Source organism: Camelus dromedarius, chromosome 20, assembly GCF_036321535.1.
Source record: "Camelus dromedarius isolate mCamDro1 chromosome 20, mCamDro1.pat, whole genome shotgun sequence".
Lineage (NCBI taxonomy): Eukaryota > Metazoa > Chordata > Mammalia > Artiodactyla > Camelidae > Camelus > Camelus dromedarius.
Genome location: NC_087455.1, coordinates 31,268,928 through 31,285,366, shown reverse-complemented (window position 1 = coordinate 31,285,366; position 16,439 = coordinate 31,268,928). Strand labels below are relative to the sequence as shown.

Here is a 16,439-nt window from a genome sequence, read left to right as displayed (position 1 = left end):
TATGCCCAGGAGTGGGATTCCTGGGTCATATGGTAAGTCTATTCCTAATCTTTTGAGGAATCTCCATACTGTTTTCCGCAGTGGCTGCACCAAACTGCATTCCCACCAGCAGTGTAGGAGGGTTCCCTTTTCTCCACAACCTCTCCACCGCCTCTCCACCATTTGGTATTCTGATTGGTGTGAGGTGATACCTCATTGTAGTTTTGATTTGCATTTCTCTGATAATTAGTGATACTGAGCATTTTTTCATGTGCCTATTGATCATTTGTATTTCTTCCTTGGAGAATTGCTTGTTTAGGTCTTCTGCCCATTTTTGGATTGGGTTGTTTGTTTTTTTCTTAAGTCGTGTGAGCTGCTTATATATTCTGGAGATCAAGCCTTTGTCGGTTTCATCATTTGCAAAAATTTTCTCCCACTCCGTAGGTTGTCACTCTGTTTTACTTATGATTTCCTTTGCTGTGCAGAAGCTTGTAAGTTTCATCAGGTCCCATTTGTTTATTCTTGCTTTTATTTCTATTGCTTGGGTAGACTGTCCTAGGAGAACATTTTTGAGATGTATGTCAGATAATGTTTTGCCTATATTTTCTTCTAGGAGGTTTATTGTATCTTGTCTTATGCTTAAGTCTTTGATCCATGTGTTGAGTTTGTTTTTGTGTATGGTGTAAGGGAGTGTTCTAGCTTCATTGATTTTCATGCTGCTGTCCAGTTTTCCCAACACCATTTGCTGAAGAGACTGTCTTTATTCCATTGTATATTCTTGCCTCCTTTGTCGAAGATTAGTTGACCAAAAGTTTGTGGGTTCATTTCTGGGCTCTCTGTTCTGTTCCATTGGTCCATATGTCTGTTTTTGTACCAATACCATGCTGTTTTGATGACTGTAGCTCTATAGTATTGTCTGAAGTCTGGAGAGTTATTCCTCCAGCCTCTTTCTTTTTCTTCAGTAATGCTTTGGCAATTCTAGGTCTTTTGTGATTCCATATAAATTTTATTATGATTTATTCTAGTTCTGTGAAATATGTCCTGGGTAATTTGATAGGGATTGCATTAAACCTGTAGATTGCCTTGGGCAATGTGACCATTTTAACAATATTGATTCTTCCAATCCAGGAGCATGGGATATCTTTCCATTTTTTTAAGTCTTCTTCAGTTTCCTCCATCAGTGGTTTATAGTTTTCCATGTATAAGTCTTTCACCTCCTTGGTTAGATTTATTCCTAGATATTTTATTACTTTGGGTGCTATTTTAAAGGGGGTTGTTTCTTTACTTTCTTTTCCTGTTGATTTATCGTTAGTGTAAAGAAATGCAACTGATTTTTGAATATTAATCTTGTAACCTGCTACCTTGCTGAATTCTTTGATTATTTCTAGTAGTTTTTGTGTGGACCTTTTAGGGTTTCTGTGTATAGTATCATGTCATTGGCATATAGTGACACTTTTACCTCTTCTTTTCCAATTTGGGTCCCTTTTATTTCTCTCTCTTGCCTGATTGCTGTGGCTTGGACTTCCAAGACTATGTTGAATAGGAGTGGTGATAGTGGGCATCCTTGTCTTGTCCCAGATTTTGGTGGGAAGCTTTTGAGTTTTTCACCATTGAGTACTATGCTGGCTGTAGATTTGTCATATATAGCTTTGATTATGTTGAGATATGTTCCCTCTATACCCACTTTGGTGAGAGTTTTTATCATAAATGGGTGTTGAATTTTACAAAATGCTTTTTCTGCATCTATTGAGATGATCATGTGGTTTTTGTCCTTTTTCTTGTTGATGTGATATATTACATTGATTGATTTGAGTATGCTGATCCATCCTTGTGTCCCTGGGATGAACCCCACTTGATCATGATGTATAATCCTTTTTATAAGATGTTGGATGCTATTTGCTAATATTTTGGTAAGGATTTTTGCACCTATGTTCATCAGTGATATTGGTCTGTAATTCTCTTTTTTGTTAGTGTTTTGCCTGGTTTTGGTGTCAGGGTGATGGTGGCTTCATAGAATGAGTTTGGGAGTATTCCCTCCTTTTCAATCTTCTGGAAGAGTTTGAGGACTGGTATGAATTTTTCTTTGTATGTTTGGTAGAATTCCCTGGTGAAGCTGTCTGGTCCTGGACTTTTATTTGTAGGGAGGTTTTTTATTGCTAATTTGATTTCATTTCTAGTGATGGGTTTGTTCAATTGGTCAGTTTCTTCTTGATTCAGTCTTGGTGGACTGTATGTTTCCAGAAACTTGTCCATCTCCTTTAGGTTATCCATTTTACTGTTGATGACTATTTGATTAGTTTCTGGTTTTTGGTTGTTTTGGTAGTGATGCTACCAACATTCTAGTACATGCCTTTTGATAAACATATATACTTATTTCTTTTGAGTATTAAAGAGTTAATATCACTTAGGCAAAAGGATTGCATATGGTCACTTTTAGTAGATATTTCCAAACTGTTTTCTAAAGTGTTGAACCACTTTACCTGCCTACCAGCAGTTATAGGAGATTTTTAGTTGCTCTTAATCATGGGGTTGGCAAATTGTGACTTACTGCCTCCTCCTGCACCTTATGAACTGATAACGGGTTTTGCATTTTAAATAGTAGGAAAAAATACAAAGAAGATTCATATTTTGTGACAAGCTATATGAAATATAATTTTCAGTTTTCATAGGTAAAGTTTTATTGGGACATAGTCAGGCTCATTTAGTTATGTGTTGTCTGTGGCTACTTTTGTCTTACAGCTGCAGAATTGAGTAATTATGACAGAGACGGTATGGCCCAAAAGACTAACATATTTTCTATATGACTCTTAACAGAAAAAGTTTGCTGATATTTGGTTTACATGCTTGCAAACTTTTAGTATTCTTAGTCTTTTTCATTTTAAGCTTTTTCAGTGGGTGTGTAGTGCTATCACATTTTGACTTTATTTGCAATTATCTGATGCCTAATGATGTTAACTAACTTTTGACATATCTTTTGGCCATTTGGGTATATTATCTTTTGCTTGTTCAAGTCTTTTTTTGCCCATTTTTTATTGAATTATTTGTGTATTATTGTTTTTTAGAAGTTTTTAAAGCTTTTGATTTTTAACATGCTGTGGGTACAAGTCCTTTGTGGCAATATCTATGTATGTCTGTGTATCTGTCTATGGCAAATATTTTCTCCCCGTCTGTGGCTTACTTTTACATGATCCCAGTGGTGTTTTTATGAACAGAAGGTGTTATTCTTTTAAAGACAGATTAATAGTTTCTTGATTATTATTTCACTTTAGATATTAAGGATGAAAATGAAACAATGCGGAATCCTGAGGAAGTAGCGTCTTTGGAGGAATATATTCCTACTCGACATACAAGTGTTACTCTCCTCAAATGTACATGCACAATTTTCATGGCTGAATTCAACTTGCTGGGCCATTTGCTACCTGTCATTATGGGAGAAAAGGTATATTTTGTGATTCATTACTTGTTTTCTCATATACGTATATTTGTTGGTTCTATGATATTGTTGAAGAAGATAAGTAAAAGAATATCTGTTTATAAGTTATCCATGATGAAGGTAAAGCAATGTAACTATGATTTTAACTGTTAGAAAGTAATTTATATATATTTATGTAAATAAATAATCTGTAGCTTAGGCTTTATAAAGAAATGTTGAAGATCGTGGGCCTAGATATCAAACCATGTACAAGCAGTGACACCTTATGAACTTTGTTTTATATCTCTAAACCATTTTTTCCTTTTCTGAAAGACAAAAGGAAATTGTATTTTTAAGCTGACAGATTCAGCCAGCAAAGAAGCAGCAAGCCTAGATAGTTTATTACTTACATAGACAACAAAAGCAAATCAGTAATGGTATCAGCTCACTTTGTCCGTTTTAGGACAGCCTTGAAATCAGAGCGCCAAATGACATACAACACACATGGTAGGGTACCCTTTTGACAAGGATTTAGTTCCGCACTGAAGCCAAGCAGTTATTTGGCCTACAGTTGTATTGTGAGAGGGGCAGATGGAAAGCCCCCTATCTTATGTGAATGACGGTTGCTGATGAGAAGACGTCCTATAGCAGCATTTCTCAAGATGCGAAGGTGAGTGAGAAATTGTCTCTTAGCAGCTTCTCTCAAGACCACCTCACCCGTTTTCCCCTATTCTGGTAGTATCACAGGATGGACTGCTTTGGTTGAGCCTTGCCTTTGTGGTCTAAATGGATTTTAAGATTGTCAGGGAGCTGGCACAGAGCAGTTTCCCTACAGTACCTAACTCTTAAAATTATTTTGAATACTCAGTGAAATAATTCATGTAAACCATTCTGCGTGTATTAGGAACCCATGATTATTATTGCTACTGTTAATGAGAACTTATTAGATGCTTAATATTTAAGGTCTATTTACAATGTGTTGCTTTCTGAGACTGCTGTATATATATGAAGTATTATCTGTTATCTTTAATTTTTTATTTTTTGGGTTATATTTCTTTTGATGTCTACATAATGATGATGACTTTGAAAGTCAAAATTGTCCTAACTTTAAGAAGAATGTATGAAAGTGTGGCAGAGAATTAAGCTGCAGTAGTTTCATTTTGTATATTTGCTCTCTATTTGCCACTCATAAGTAATTATTAAATTGCTGGGTAAAGGGATCACCTGGGGAGAATTTTAGTGGAGAAAGTTAAAATTTGATTTTGATTAGGCATGAACTTCAGACAAGAAGTTTAACTATGATTAAAAAGTTGAAGAAGAGACAAAAAAAAAAAAAGTAGAAGATTTCAAAAGACCTCAGTCTGTTTGAAAAAAGAGAACCAAAAGAAATTCTGGAACTGAAAGTTATAACACTAGTTAGAAATAAAAAGATAGAAAAAAATATACTATTTAAAATGCTAATCAAAGAAAAGATAGAGTGGCTATTTTAATATCAGAAAATGTAGAGTTTAAGACAAGAAATATTATTAGAAATAAAGAGAGCCATTCTTTAATGATGTGTCAACTCAAAGAGTGAACAGTAGATAATTCTCACATGTTATTTTGGATGAAAGCAGGCAGACGTGAGTATATTCTGTATGATTCTGTTTATATGAAGCTGAAGAACAGACAAAACTATGGTGATTGAAGTGAGGATATTGGCTACCTCTGGTGGGATTTGATATTATCTGAGAAAGGGTATAGGGGAGCCTTCAAGGTATTTGAAATGTGTGGTGGTTACATACATAAAACTTTGTTGAGCTCTACAGTTAAGATTTATCTCCTTTACTGTATACTTCAGTAATCGAAATACATTTCCTTAAAAAAGTAAAGTAATTGCTCAATAAGTGGTGGTTTAAAAATTATTATTAATAATGAGTCAAAAAATATTGTACGTTCAGCTTAGTCTTAGGCATAGTGTTTCTCAATAGTGCCATGTTGGCTTTCTGTACTAAAGAAGGGTTATGTAGCATTTACCATCTTTAGCCAATGCCAGCTAAATGCCAATACTGTTGCCGAGTTATTGTGATAATGAAAGACAGACAAAACAATTAAACTGCTCTTCCCACATATTTTCGCATACCCCTGAACGGAAGGTCATACTGTTCCTCATTGAGAGCTATAGGTATAGGAGTAAAGCTCAAGGACTAGAAGGGGTTGCTTGCTAATCAGAGTTCGTACTCTGGACATCTTGAAACTTAACCTGCATTTATGGGAAGCTTTGAAAGATTCTATAACACTGAAAATACCAAACCCACCTCGAGATTCTTAGGACTTATGAACCTTTACCTTGATTATTATTAGTAGATATGATACGGATCAGAATTTTTTCTGTCCTGCAGACTTTGCTTGTTGTGGCATATCTTTCAGACTGTCTTGAGTTGTGTGCTTAATCTCTTAGTCTTTTAAATGAAGGAAAAGAAGATAAAAGGTGGCTGGCTCTGGGATATCTAGGATTTTTTTTTTTTAATTATTGAGCTTAAGAAAGTACCTTCAGTGTTCCGAGACATGTAGCGATAATATTCCAGTTGATTGAAAATAATGAAAGTTTTAGCTAAAAGGACATTGATAATTTTGTATTAAATAGACATTCTTTGAAATCTGGGACATATCTGAAAATATGTTGAAGGTGTTTGTATTTGGTTATGGTAAGAGAGTCCCATAGGAAGGCATCATTTCCAGGATGATTTGATATCATTGTGTCAGTCTGAAGCTTGTGTAGACAGCTTTGTCCATCAGTCACTGTTCTCCTGAAATATAAAGTGAATACTGTTATTTTCCAGAACTCAAGTAACTTCATGAATACTACAAACTTTCAGTCTGTTCGGCCTTTGCCATCGATTCAGATACTGGTGGATAAAATTAATCTGGAACATTCTGTGCCGATGTACGCGGAACAGTTGGTGCATGTGGTCAGCAGCCTTACTCAGCCTTCTGATAATCTGCTTCATTATTGCTATGCACATTGCTACCTTAAGGTATGGAAAGTGAATTTTCTCCTGTATTAGTATCTAGTTGGCTTTGTGGGAATTAAATAAAACTTCTTTCTTTGTTGTAATTTTACAGAATTAGTACTACATAAGATGAGATTTAAGTAAGATATGGATATATTCATTATTCAATATAATTAATATAAAAAATAAAAGTGTACCTATTTTAAAGATTTCTTCAATTGGAGTTAATAACTTGATATTTATAAGATAATTTAATTGTAATTTTTGAAGATTTTATGTATCATTGATATTTATAAGCAGTATGAAAGAACACTTAGTTTCTAAGGATGTTTTAAAGGCTTCATAATTTCTTTGAGGAGAACATTTATGTGAGATGATGTTTTATAGAGTGGGTTTAACACATTTTTTTTTTAGTCATTTTCCTCTTACTGAATTCATCTTAATTTTTTAATGTAAAGGAAAACTTTATTACTTTAAATCAAGCTATATAAAGTTAATTATTGGAGATTTTGCTCAGCTCTTCCATCTCCTTTTTTTTTGGTAAATTATTAATATATCCCAATGTATGTACTTAAAATGGATAAACTCAAATGTTGAGTAGTAAGTGTTTTTGCTAAGCAAACACTTATATATTTAATATCTAAGCAGAATCAGCATAGACCTAATCAAATTCTGTTTGATAAGGGAAACTGTAACAAGTTGAATTCAAGAATAAAAGTACTAAAAATGCACTGAATTTTATGTAAAGTACTAAAAAGTTGGAGGACTCCAAAAATAGACTCCTGATTTTATCGGTTCGTGCTTGATAGTTTGATGTTTTACAGTTCTTAAATGTTCGCATGTTTGTAGAATTAAAAAAAAAACCAATTTAGAGATAGCAGTTTTAGATCACCTCTGGGCATATTTAAATTTAAGATGTTAAAATCTGACTATTTTCAAACCACGTAGAGTGGAAGAACACATTTTTCAAGTGTCCATGCAAAGCCCATTTTTAAGAAGATGGAGGAATTTGACACAACATTGTAAAATGACTATAACTCAATAAAAAAAGTTAAAAAAAAAAGAAGATGGAGGAGATTTCACTCCTTTGGTGAAGGAGTGACAGTATCATATTGCAAAGGGGTGTGGACGCAGGAAAGTGTGTTTCATTGGGGGGCCATTATTATAATGATCTATCATAGTGTTTTACGTCATGCGGAGAATGGCAGAAGGTTTTTGTGAAAGTTAGTTAATAGAGAATATTTTATACTTGTGCTTTTTTATTCATTCCCGTAACTAATACACTGAGGTGTGTGATTTAAAAAAAAATATTGGTACAACTTGAATATCAGATTATATTGTTAAACATATTTGCCTTGTTTTGTTGAAAAAGTCTAGTTTTAGGCAGTTCTTTACAAGATATTCTACTTCTTTGGGATTCATTCATTTGGTAAATATTAAGTTCTTACCATATTGCAGATACTCATGATTAAAGATGAGCAAGCATGCCCTATCCTCAAGGAAAATGGCCCTCAAAGCCATCGGTCACCAGTATGGGTGTCATCCATACTGACATAAAAGTTATTGGCATAGTTGTTGTTAATATGTTAAAAACTTACTTGAATTTTTAGGGAAATGTGAAAGTTACAGTGTAGTCCAGATAAAATTATGTTTTGGGAATATTTTGCTATACTTTCTGTCTAGTTATCTTTTATATTTTGGTTAGTTTGACTACAGCTACAATGGATAAGATAAATGTTCCAGAAAGTTAAATGTTGGGCATAGTATAGCATGTAGAAAAACTTTTCATTGGTAATAAGAATACTGAATATGTTAAAAAAAAAAAAAAAGCTTTGACTTTTGACTATTTCATTGCCTTTTGTTTTTTGAAGATTTTTAAAAAAAATTTGCATTATTTTTTATTGAAGTATAGATAGTTTGCAATGTTGTGTCAGTTTCTGGCATATAGTGCAATGTTTCAGTCATATATATACATACATATATTCATTTTTTATTTTTCATTATAAGTTACCACAAGATGTTGAATATAGTTCCCTGTGCTGTACAGTATAAACTTCTTATTTATCTATTTTACATATAGTAGTTAGTGTCTGCAAATCTCGAACTCTCAATTTATCCCTTCCCAACCCCTTTCCCCGCTGGTAACCAAAAGTTTGTTCTTTGTGAGTCTGTTTTGTTTTGTAAAAATAAGTTCATTTGCATTTTTTTTTTAGTTTCTACATGTAAGTGGTATCATACGGTATTTTTCTTTCTCTTTCTGGCTTCACTTAGAATGACAATCTCCAGGTCCATCCGTGTTGCTGCAAATGGCATTATTTTATTCATTTTTATGGCTGAGGGGTATTCCACTGTATATATACCACATCTTCTTTATCCAGTCATCTGTTGATGGACATTTAGGTTGTTTCCATGTCTTGGCTATTGTAAATAGTGCTGCTGTGAACATTTGGGTTGCATGTATCTTTTTGAATTACAGTTTTCTCTGGGTATATGCCCAGGCATGGGATTGCTGGATCATATGGTAAGTCTATTTTTAGTTTTTTAAGGCACCTCCAGACTGTCCTCCATAGTGGCTTCACCAATTTACATTCCCACCAACAATTTAGGAGGGTTCCTTTTTCTTAACATCCTCTCCATCATTTATTGTTTCTAGACTTTTTAATGATGATCATTCTTGACTGTTGTGAGGTGATACCTCATTGTAGTTTTGATTTGCATTTCTATAATAAGCCATGTTGAGCATATTTTCATGTGCTTGTTGGCCATCTGGATGTCTTCTTTGGAGAGAAGTCTATTTAGATCTTCTGCCCATTTTTTGATTATGTTGCCTTTTTTTTTTAAAATTAAGCTTTATGAGCTGTTTGTATGTTTTGGAAATTGGTTTCTTGTTGGTTGCATCACTTGCAAATATTTTCTCCCATTCTGAGGTTTTCTTTTCATTTTGAGATGGTATCCTTAGCTGTGCAAAAGCTTTTAAGTTTAATTAGGTCCTATTTGTTTATTTTGCTTTTGACAGTGTTCAGTTTTGAAAAAAATCTAGGTGAAGAAAAATCACTTATTGTTTATTGTTTCCTTGTTTAATTAGAAATACTTGATTTTCTTTCCATAAGAAAAGACTATATCGGTTTCAGTTCAGAGTTTCTTTTTGTTTCAGTGGATACATGAATAGGAAATAGATTTAAAGCATTTAAAGAATGAGTAGGCAATGAAAAAAATGTAGCATACTCCAGGCTACTTTAAGATATTTGCTGATAAGAGGTGATAAATGGCATCTTACTGATGGTTAGAGGAGAGGTAGTGGTGAGAAAGATTGTTTTTTCTATTCCTGCAGTAAGTAATTCTAAAGTCCCCCTTTATCCTTTTTGGTTCTCACTTTTCCCATATATAAAATAAGGTGATTTAGTTAAATTGTTAGATTCTAATTGGATTTTTTAAAAGGTGGTTCTACATTTTTAACTTTTCATTTAACATGATGTAAAAGTCATCTTACTCAAGTTGGCATTTCTTTCAACTAAATTTTTATTATTGTTATACTTACTGCTTCAGACATTCTTTTTGCTTCAGACTGTTAGTTTGCAGTGTTAAGTACTTTTATTTTCTTTCTAAATATATGAACAGTCATGGTGAAAACAACCTCAGTTCATCCTGCGCTGGCTTCTTTTTTCTAGTAAAGTGTTTGTAATCTTGGCCAAGGGTTGTTAACAAGTTATTCCGTTATATAGATATTTTAAGTCTATGTATCATATTGCTGTAATTTAAAAGAGAGAACTGAAAATTGGTTATTTTGAAATAATTATTTTTGATGTGGTAGATAGCCCTCTTTCATTATAATTCATACTTGCTTGAATGTTCCCTTCGAGGCATCTCTGGACAACATGTAAATTTAGTAAAAGCTTAAAAAAAAACCCCTGCAGAACAATAAGCAATTTCCCCAGTCCTTTGCAGTTTTGCAGACAACCAGCAGGGGATCTCCTCTACACCCAGTTTTCATCTGTGTATATTAATGAAAGTGTCTGTAATTATACTGTTGGGGCATTTATAGAATACTAGAAAGTGGCTTGAGAGTTCTTACTTGAACACAGATAATCTAGTTTGGTAGCACATTACCATGATTCATACTGTAGAAATATTTGTAGGTTGGGCATTGTTTCAGTAATCATGCTTTGTATTAAGTGGTGTTAATGATTATAAATTTCATACTCCTTTAAATCCTGAGTCTTTCAGAGGAAATACAAAATGCTGGAATTGTACAGTGCCTAGAAGTTCCTTGCATTTGTGTTGCTCAGAACAAGTCTTCGCAGAAAATGAATGTGGAATAACAGTCTTTAAGGTTGATCAATCAAGTGTTAGAAACAAGCTTTTTTCTTTTTCTTCTCACTTTAATTCTTGCCTCTTGATTAGCAGCAGGATTTATGGAATTAATTAATCACTTTCATTTTTCTTGATAGTAATTATGTGGATAGATCCTTTGAAATGCAGTTTTTTTTTCTGAAAACACAGAATTCTAACTAATGTCTGTTTCCAAGAAAATTATTTTGTTCTCTGAAAACTTGACTTTACAGAAGATTTGACATTGTCAGTTTGATGAATGATAGGAGTATAGTAGCTTTTTAAAACCATTTGGAACTACTTTTACTTTCTAAGAAATTGATCATCAGTTTGTGTTCATTAAATGAAAGTATTGTTTTGAAAATTAGTTATTGAGATTTTTATACATGTTTCACTGTTGAATTTAGCAGCTAATATTAATTCTAGAAACAGGAAAGTCAGTGCTTTATAAACCTGAGGAATGAAAAATAAGTGTTGGGGTTAAACTGTTTCTGCATGTTGTTGGAAAACAGTTAACTGTTTTGTATCCCTGTGTGTCAGTGTTTCCTGTTTGAGACATTTATCTTTTACCTTAGTGGAAATAATGGAAGAAAATGTATCTGTCATATTCAGTTCTTTGGCATGTTTCATGTAAAGTGTGGTGTTAATATTGATTCTTCCTATTAAGGTAAATGTAGAGTTCAGGAATTTCAGAGTGTTTAAAGTTCTGACGGTGATCTGCTTGTTTTAAGTATAAACATATGAAGAATAATTTTTGCCATGTACAAAATTTCCTGAGGTGAGAAACCTTAGCCCTACAATTATTTTCACAAAAGAAATGGAGAAGATGTAACACTTACGGATATATCTGGATATCTGTTTTGTGTGTGTACTGTAAGTTGAAGGCAAAATATATTTTTAAGATTGTTCTTGTAGTTACTGTTCTTTTAGGCATAAAATGATATAACAGTAATTTATTAAAGTTAATACCTGTATTATGCACAGTGTAGTCAGTTATATATCTTAAGAGAGAATATGTGCATTTTAGCAGACAGTAACATGCTAAAGGAGAATTATGTGTAGAAATAAAATGTGAAACTTAAAATTAGTGAAAAGAGCAGTGATCTTTCAGGGTTGTGAATGAAATACTGTATATTTAAATCTCTCAATTCTTAGTATCAAATTGAATAAAGAAAATGTTCATGTTTGGGAAGTGGAAAAAGACATTGGAACATATTTAGTGTGCAGCTGTTGTAGAGCAAATTGAAACTGACGTATTTCATCCTGTGCTTATTAAAACATTGTCTCTGTGAACATTTGGATCTTTTCTTCTTGTTTCAGATATTTGGTTTCCAGGCAGGACTGACGTCTTTGGATTGTAGGGGATCTTACTGCTTACCTGTTCCCATTATTCCCTCTTTCAGCACTGCCCTTTATGGTAAACTTCTTAAACTACCCACATGCTGGTAAGTATTATGTTAAAATGTGGTTTATGATAATTTTCACTTACTGTTTTAGGAGAGAAAAAAACCCAGTTGTATCTGTCTTATGCCAGTGTGTTAGTGTTACACAAAACCTTAGAAAAATCTCTGAAGTTAATACTGTAATAAAACTTTTTTTAAATGTCTAAAATGTATTAGATCATAATATCTTTTGTAGTAGTGGTAACTGTTGTTGGGATAGTAACTGTTAATTCATGTTGCAGCTATTAGTAAAATGTTGCTGCTTCACATTGTAGTGGGAACTGCAAGGGCAAGTACCTTCTTTCCTTTTTGAGGGGATACAAATATTTTTTTACAATTAATATCAAGGCCAAAGTATTTATCAACCAAATACAATTTCATGGTATTCCTAGCCACTGAAAAAAGTATACCCATGATATAGATTTAGTATATTTGATATGCCTGTGTGCAGTCACTGCATTTTGGAAGAAATTGATTTTAGCCCCTAACTTTCATTTAGTTTTGGATTACTTTACTTGGAGGTCATATTTCCTGAATTAAAAGAGATTTATGAAAGAGAGCCTATAGTTATTAATCATACTTTTATTTTTAGTTGAAAGCAGTAGTTTTAATATATTAAAGGAATAATTATTTAACTGTATGAAATAAGGCTTAAATACATGAAATTCTAGTGAAATGTTTCTACATTTACAAATTTGGATTATTTCAGTCATTTGGAATATATTTTACTTTCCTATCCTAACTAGTAATCTTATTTTTTTGTAGGATGTATTTTCATTAGATATTTATGAAAAACAGCATAATTTTCAGAAAATACATATTGATTTCTTAATCTAAAGTACTTCATTTCTTAAAAGTATATTTCCTTTAATAATATATAACTTTTGAAATGATACTTGTATCCAGGTGTCCCCTCTGAAAAAAGATACTTGTCAATGCTCACGTTTTCAAGGAAATTTGCCTGCTTATTAAGAAAATTAAAAAATATACAACTTGAAGTTAACTAGGTCTTGGAACTAGCTTTTCTGTAAAATGAGATCATTGTTAAATGATTATTCTTAATTTCTCCTGGTAAGTTTAATTTTGTCCTTAATTATCTATATTCCTCATATATCACATTATGTTGTTTAGAATTTCACTTTGCAACTTTTTATTTGTGTATGCGTGGCATGTTGCATTTGAGCCAAATGTAATATTCTGATCTATTACACAAAACCATGAGATATGTCCCAGTTAATAAGTTGATATCAACTTTAATAGATATTTGTGAGTACTATTATCTCAGTTATGTGCTGATTTATCATTCATAACACTAAAATTTTATTAGAAACAGTGCATTTTACTATAGAAAATACTTAAAAAATACAACCAAAATTTTCCAAGTGAATTATATTCTTTATATGAAAAAATTGAATATTTAAATAGGTAAGGCTTATTCTAAGGATGTGTAAGGCTTACTATAAATATTTCCAAATGTGGCTTTAAATATGTCTGCTGACGTCTAAATGAAAATATTCCAATTAAATACTAAAAGTATGAGATCACAGAATGCTAATATTTATTTGGAGGTGATTTTTTTTTTTTTAGTTAAGACCACTTCTGCATTTTTTCAGTGATATTTTTGTATTGCTTTGAAATAGCTTCTTTAAATTGTTTTCCTTAGTAATAGAAAGTAAACTATAATTATTCTTAGCAACTCTAAATTGAACATTGATTTACACGTTCTTGATCCGCAATTTTAATTTAAAAATAAGTACCTGAATTTTGTTTCAATTTCCTTTTCATTCCTTTGCCATTTTTTCTTTCCCTTAAGAAGCTTCAATTGTATTAAGGGACATTAGATGTCATCAGATAGTTTTTGATTTTCTATGTTTTGATAGACATTGTGCTACGTGTTGGGATTGGGGAAAGAATGAAGTAGAATGCAGTGAGGGTAAAAGATACACCCTGACTATGAAAACTTACAGTCTAGTTGGGGTGGGAGGAGGAGCAGGACATTAAACACATATGTGAACAGTTGTCATTAAATCACCAAGTTGAGGCTTAAACAGAATGTGCTGTTAGTTTAAAGAAAGCAAAAATTTCTCTAGGACCTGAGGGGTGGATAGGACTTCAGAGAATTGGCATTAGAATTGGGTTTTAATGGCTGTATCAGTTAGATATCCAGGTTTTAGGTTGATTGGGGTGTAGAGACTCCTAGGTGACAATATTGTTTGAACAAAGTCAGGGTTAGTCCATTAGATCTGTGAATGGATACAGTTGGGGGAGGAATTTGGAAAATTACTTTGGGCCTAGACTTGTACACTAATAAGGATGTCTAAGCTTTTTAATGTGAACACTTTAAAATAGTTAAAATAGGTAATCAGATATTCACTAGTCCCCTTTCTTTCTAATCAGAGTTACTGAACTACAACTATAATATAGTTTTAAGTTCACTTTTTTTTCTATAATTGAGGCTTCAAAAATGTGATCTTATTCATAAGTATATTTTGGAAGTCAGAGAACAATTATTTTGGCTTAGAAAGTCATGGAGAACGTGAAAAAGGTAATTTTTAAGTGGGTTGTTAAAGAATGGGTAGAATTTGAAAGAGAATACTTTTTTATACAGTGTCAGATATGTAGTTTAACGAAGTTTTTGTAACAGCCCTGTGAGGTTAGGTGATACTGCCTCTTATAAAACTAAAACTCAGAGAGGTTACATAAAGTGTCCAAAGTCACACAGTGGCTGAACAAGGATTCTCTTGGAGGGTTACTTCATTCCAAAGTTTTGATCCCTTTCTTGCCTGAAAGGAGTGAAGACATACATTATCTTTTGTTAATCATCTTTGAAAACTCAAGATCCTTCTTGTCTTATAGTAAATATGAATTTCCATATATAGAGAAGCTAGTTATGATAGTACAGCTAATGAATCTGAATTCTCCTAGTGTCAGTTGATAGTATGTGGATATTATGATGCTGATCTCATAGAATTGGAGATACAAGGGTTAGGCAGAGTCTTATTATCTCAATTTCTAAGTCTTTCTGACATAGCTTGATTTATGGTCATCTATCCAAGGCTTGAACATTTCATTTCAAAGGGAGTTAGCTACTTTCACATGCAGCCAGATTCATTGTTGGGCAGTGCTAAAACTCTTTCTTTTATTGAATCAAAATCTGCTTTCATGTTTCTTTCTTTTTTCTTTCTTTTTTTTTTTTTTTGTAATTATTGCTTATTTATAACATGAGCCATTTTCATACTCATAGGAATGTGGGCAAAAACATATTTCTTTACAAGATAAAGGATTCCATCCAAGTACCTGTTCCTTTCTTAGCACGGTGCCAGATAGCTTGGTTTTGAGCAGTCAAGTTACTAAACTGTTAATTTGTGGGAGGAAGATGCTTCTGTGGAATCCGTGTTTGAGTTCAGTGTTAAATAGGAAATACAGGATGTGGTGCTAGTAGCTTCATGGTATTGGTGAGGAAAGGGGAGGCAGATACTGATTTTTTTATCTCCCTGAAATGGAAACTGAAGTAGCCATTCTTCTGTTGTAGTTCAGAATAACACCAGAATAAATGATTTCAGCTTCAGTAGAAACTGGGCCCTTCAAGTCTAACAAAAATGCCAATAATATTTATTAGCAAACAGAGAATAAGTAATCCACCCCACAAGGCCCAAAATGATGTTTGCTCAACTGCCCTGTCTTTTATAGTAACGCAGTTTGTGGCCTCAGGAACATAGAGTTGGGCGTTTTTAATGTTCCTGGAGATAGATCTTTTTAATTCCCTTGTTTACAAAGCTGTGTTTATTTTCTTCTGTCTGCTTTTGTGATTAACATTCTCCTTACAGAACGTCTTAAAACTGGTAAGACTTAACTGGGATGTTAATTCTCTTATCTCCACTTGAGTGGCAGCAACCTTATTTTCAGCTTTGGTTTGTCTGGCATCTGGAATGTGCTTTCCTGGAATGTTTTGAACTGAGAAGAAATACTGACATCATCTGTTATAATCTTCTCATTTCAAAAGTGAAAAAACTGAATCCCAGAGAGGTCAAGTTAGTTACCTAAGAGCACATAGTTAATATCAGTACCTCAGTTTGATTTTCGTTTTCTTAACTCAGGGCTGCCTTTTACTGTATCACACTGCTTTAAAAATTATTTTAATTTTTATCATGATAAAATATACCTGACATAAAATTTGCCATTTTAACCATTTTTACGTGTACAATTCAGTGGCATTAAATACATTCACATTGTTGAGCGACTCTTACCACTATTCGTATTACCACTACCCAGAAATTTTATGTT

At 32.9% G+C, this 16,439-nt stretch overlaps 1 protein-coding gene across 12 annotated transcripts in view; it reads left to right on the top strand.

The window, feature by feature from the left end:
* VPS13B (vacuolar protein sorting 13 homolog B) overlaps positions 1 to 16,439 on the top strand; it is a 626,989-nt gene that overhangs the window by 76,739 nt on the left and 533,811 nt on the right. For 10 of the 12 annotated variants that reach the window (XR_010377054.1, XM_064476933.1, XM_064476934.1 and 7 more), the window contains exons 14-16: positions 3,249 to 3,418; positions 6,214 to 6,408; positions 12,034 to 12,158. Coding sequence is in view for 11 of the 12 variants with exons in the window: in XM_064476933.1 (XP_064333003.1) it covers positions 3,249 to 3,418; positions 6,214 to 6,408; positions 12,034 to 12,158 (490 nt within the window). In the remaining variant the exon portion in view is untranslated. Of the gene's footprint in view, positions 1 to 3,248; positions 3,419 to 3,854; positions 4,172 to 6,213; positions 6,409 to 12,033; positions 12,159 to 16,439 lie in introns of those variants that run through there. The other 2 variants (XM_064476942.1, XM_064476941.1) reach the window with 2 other exon arrangements.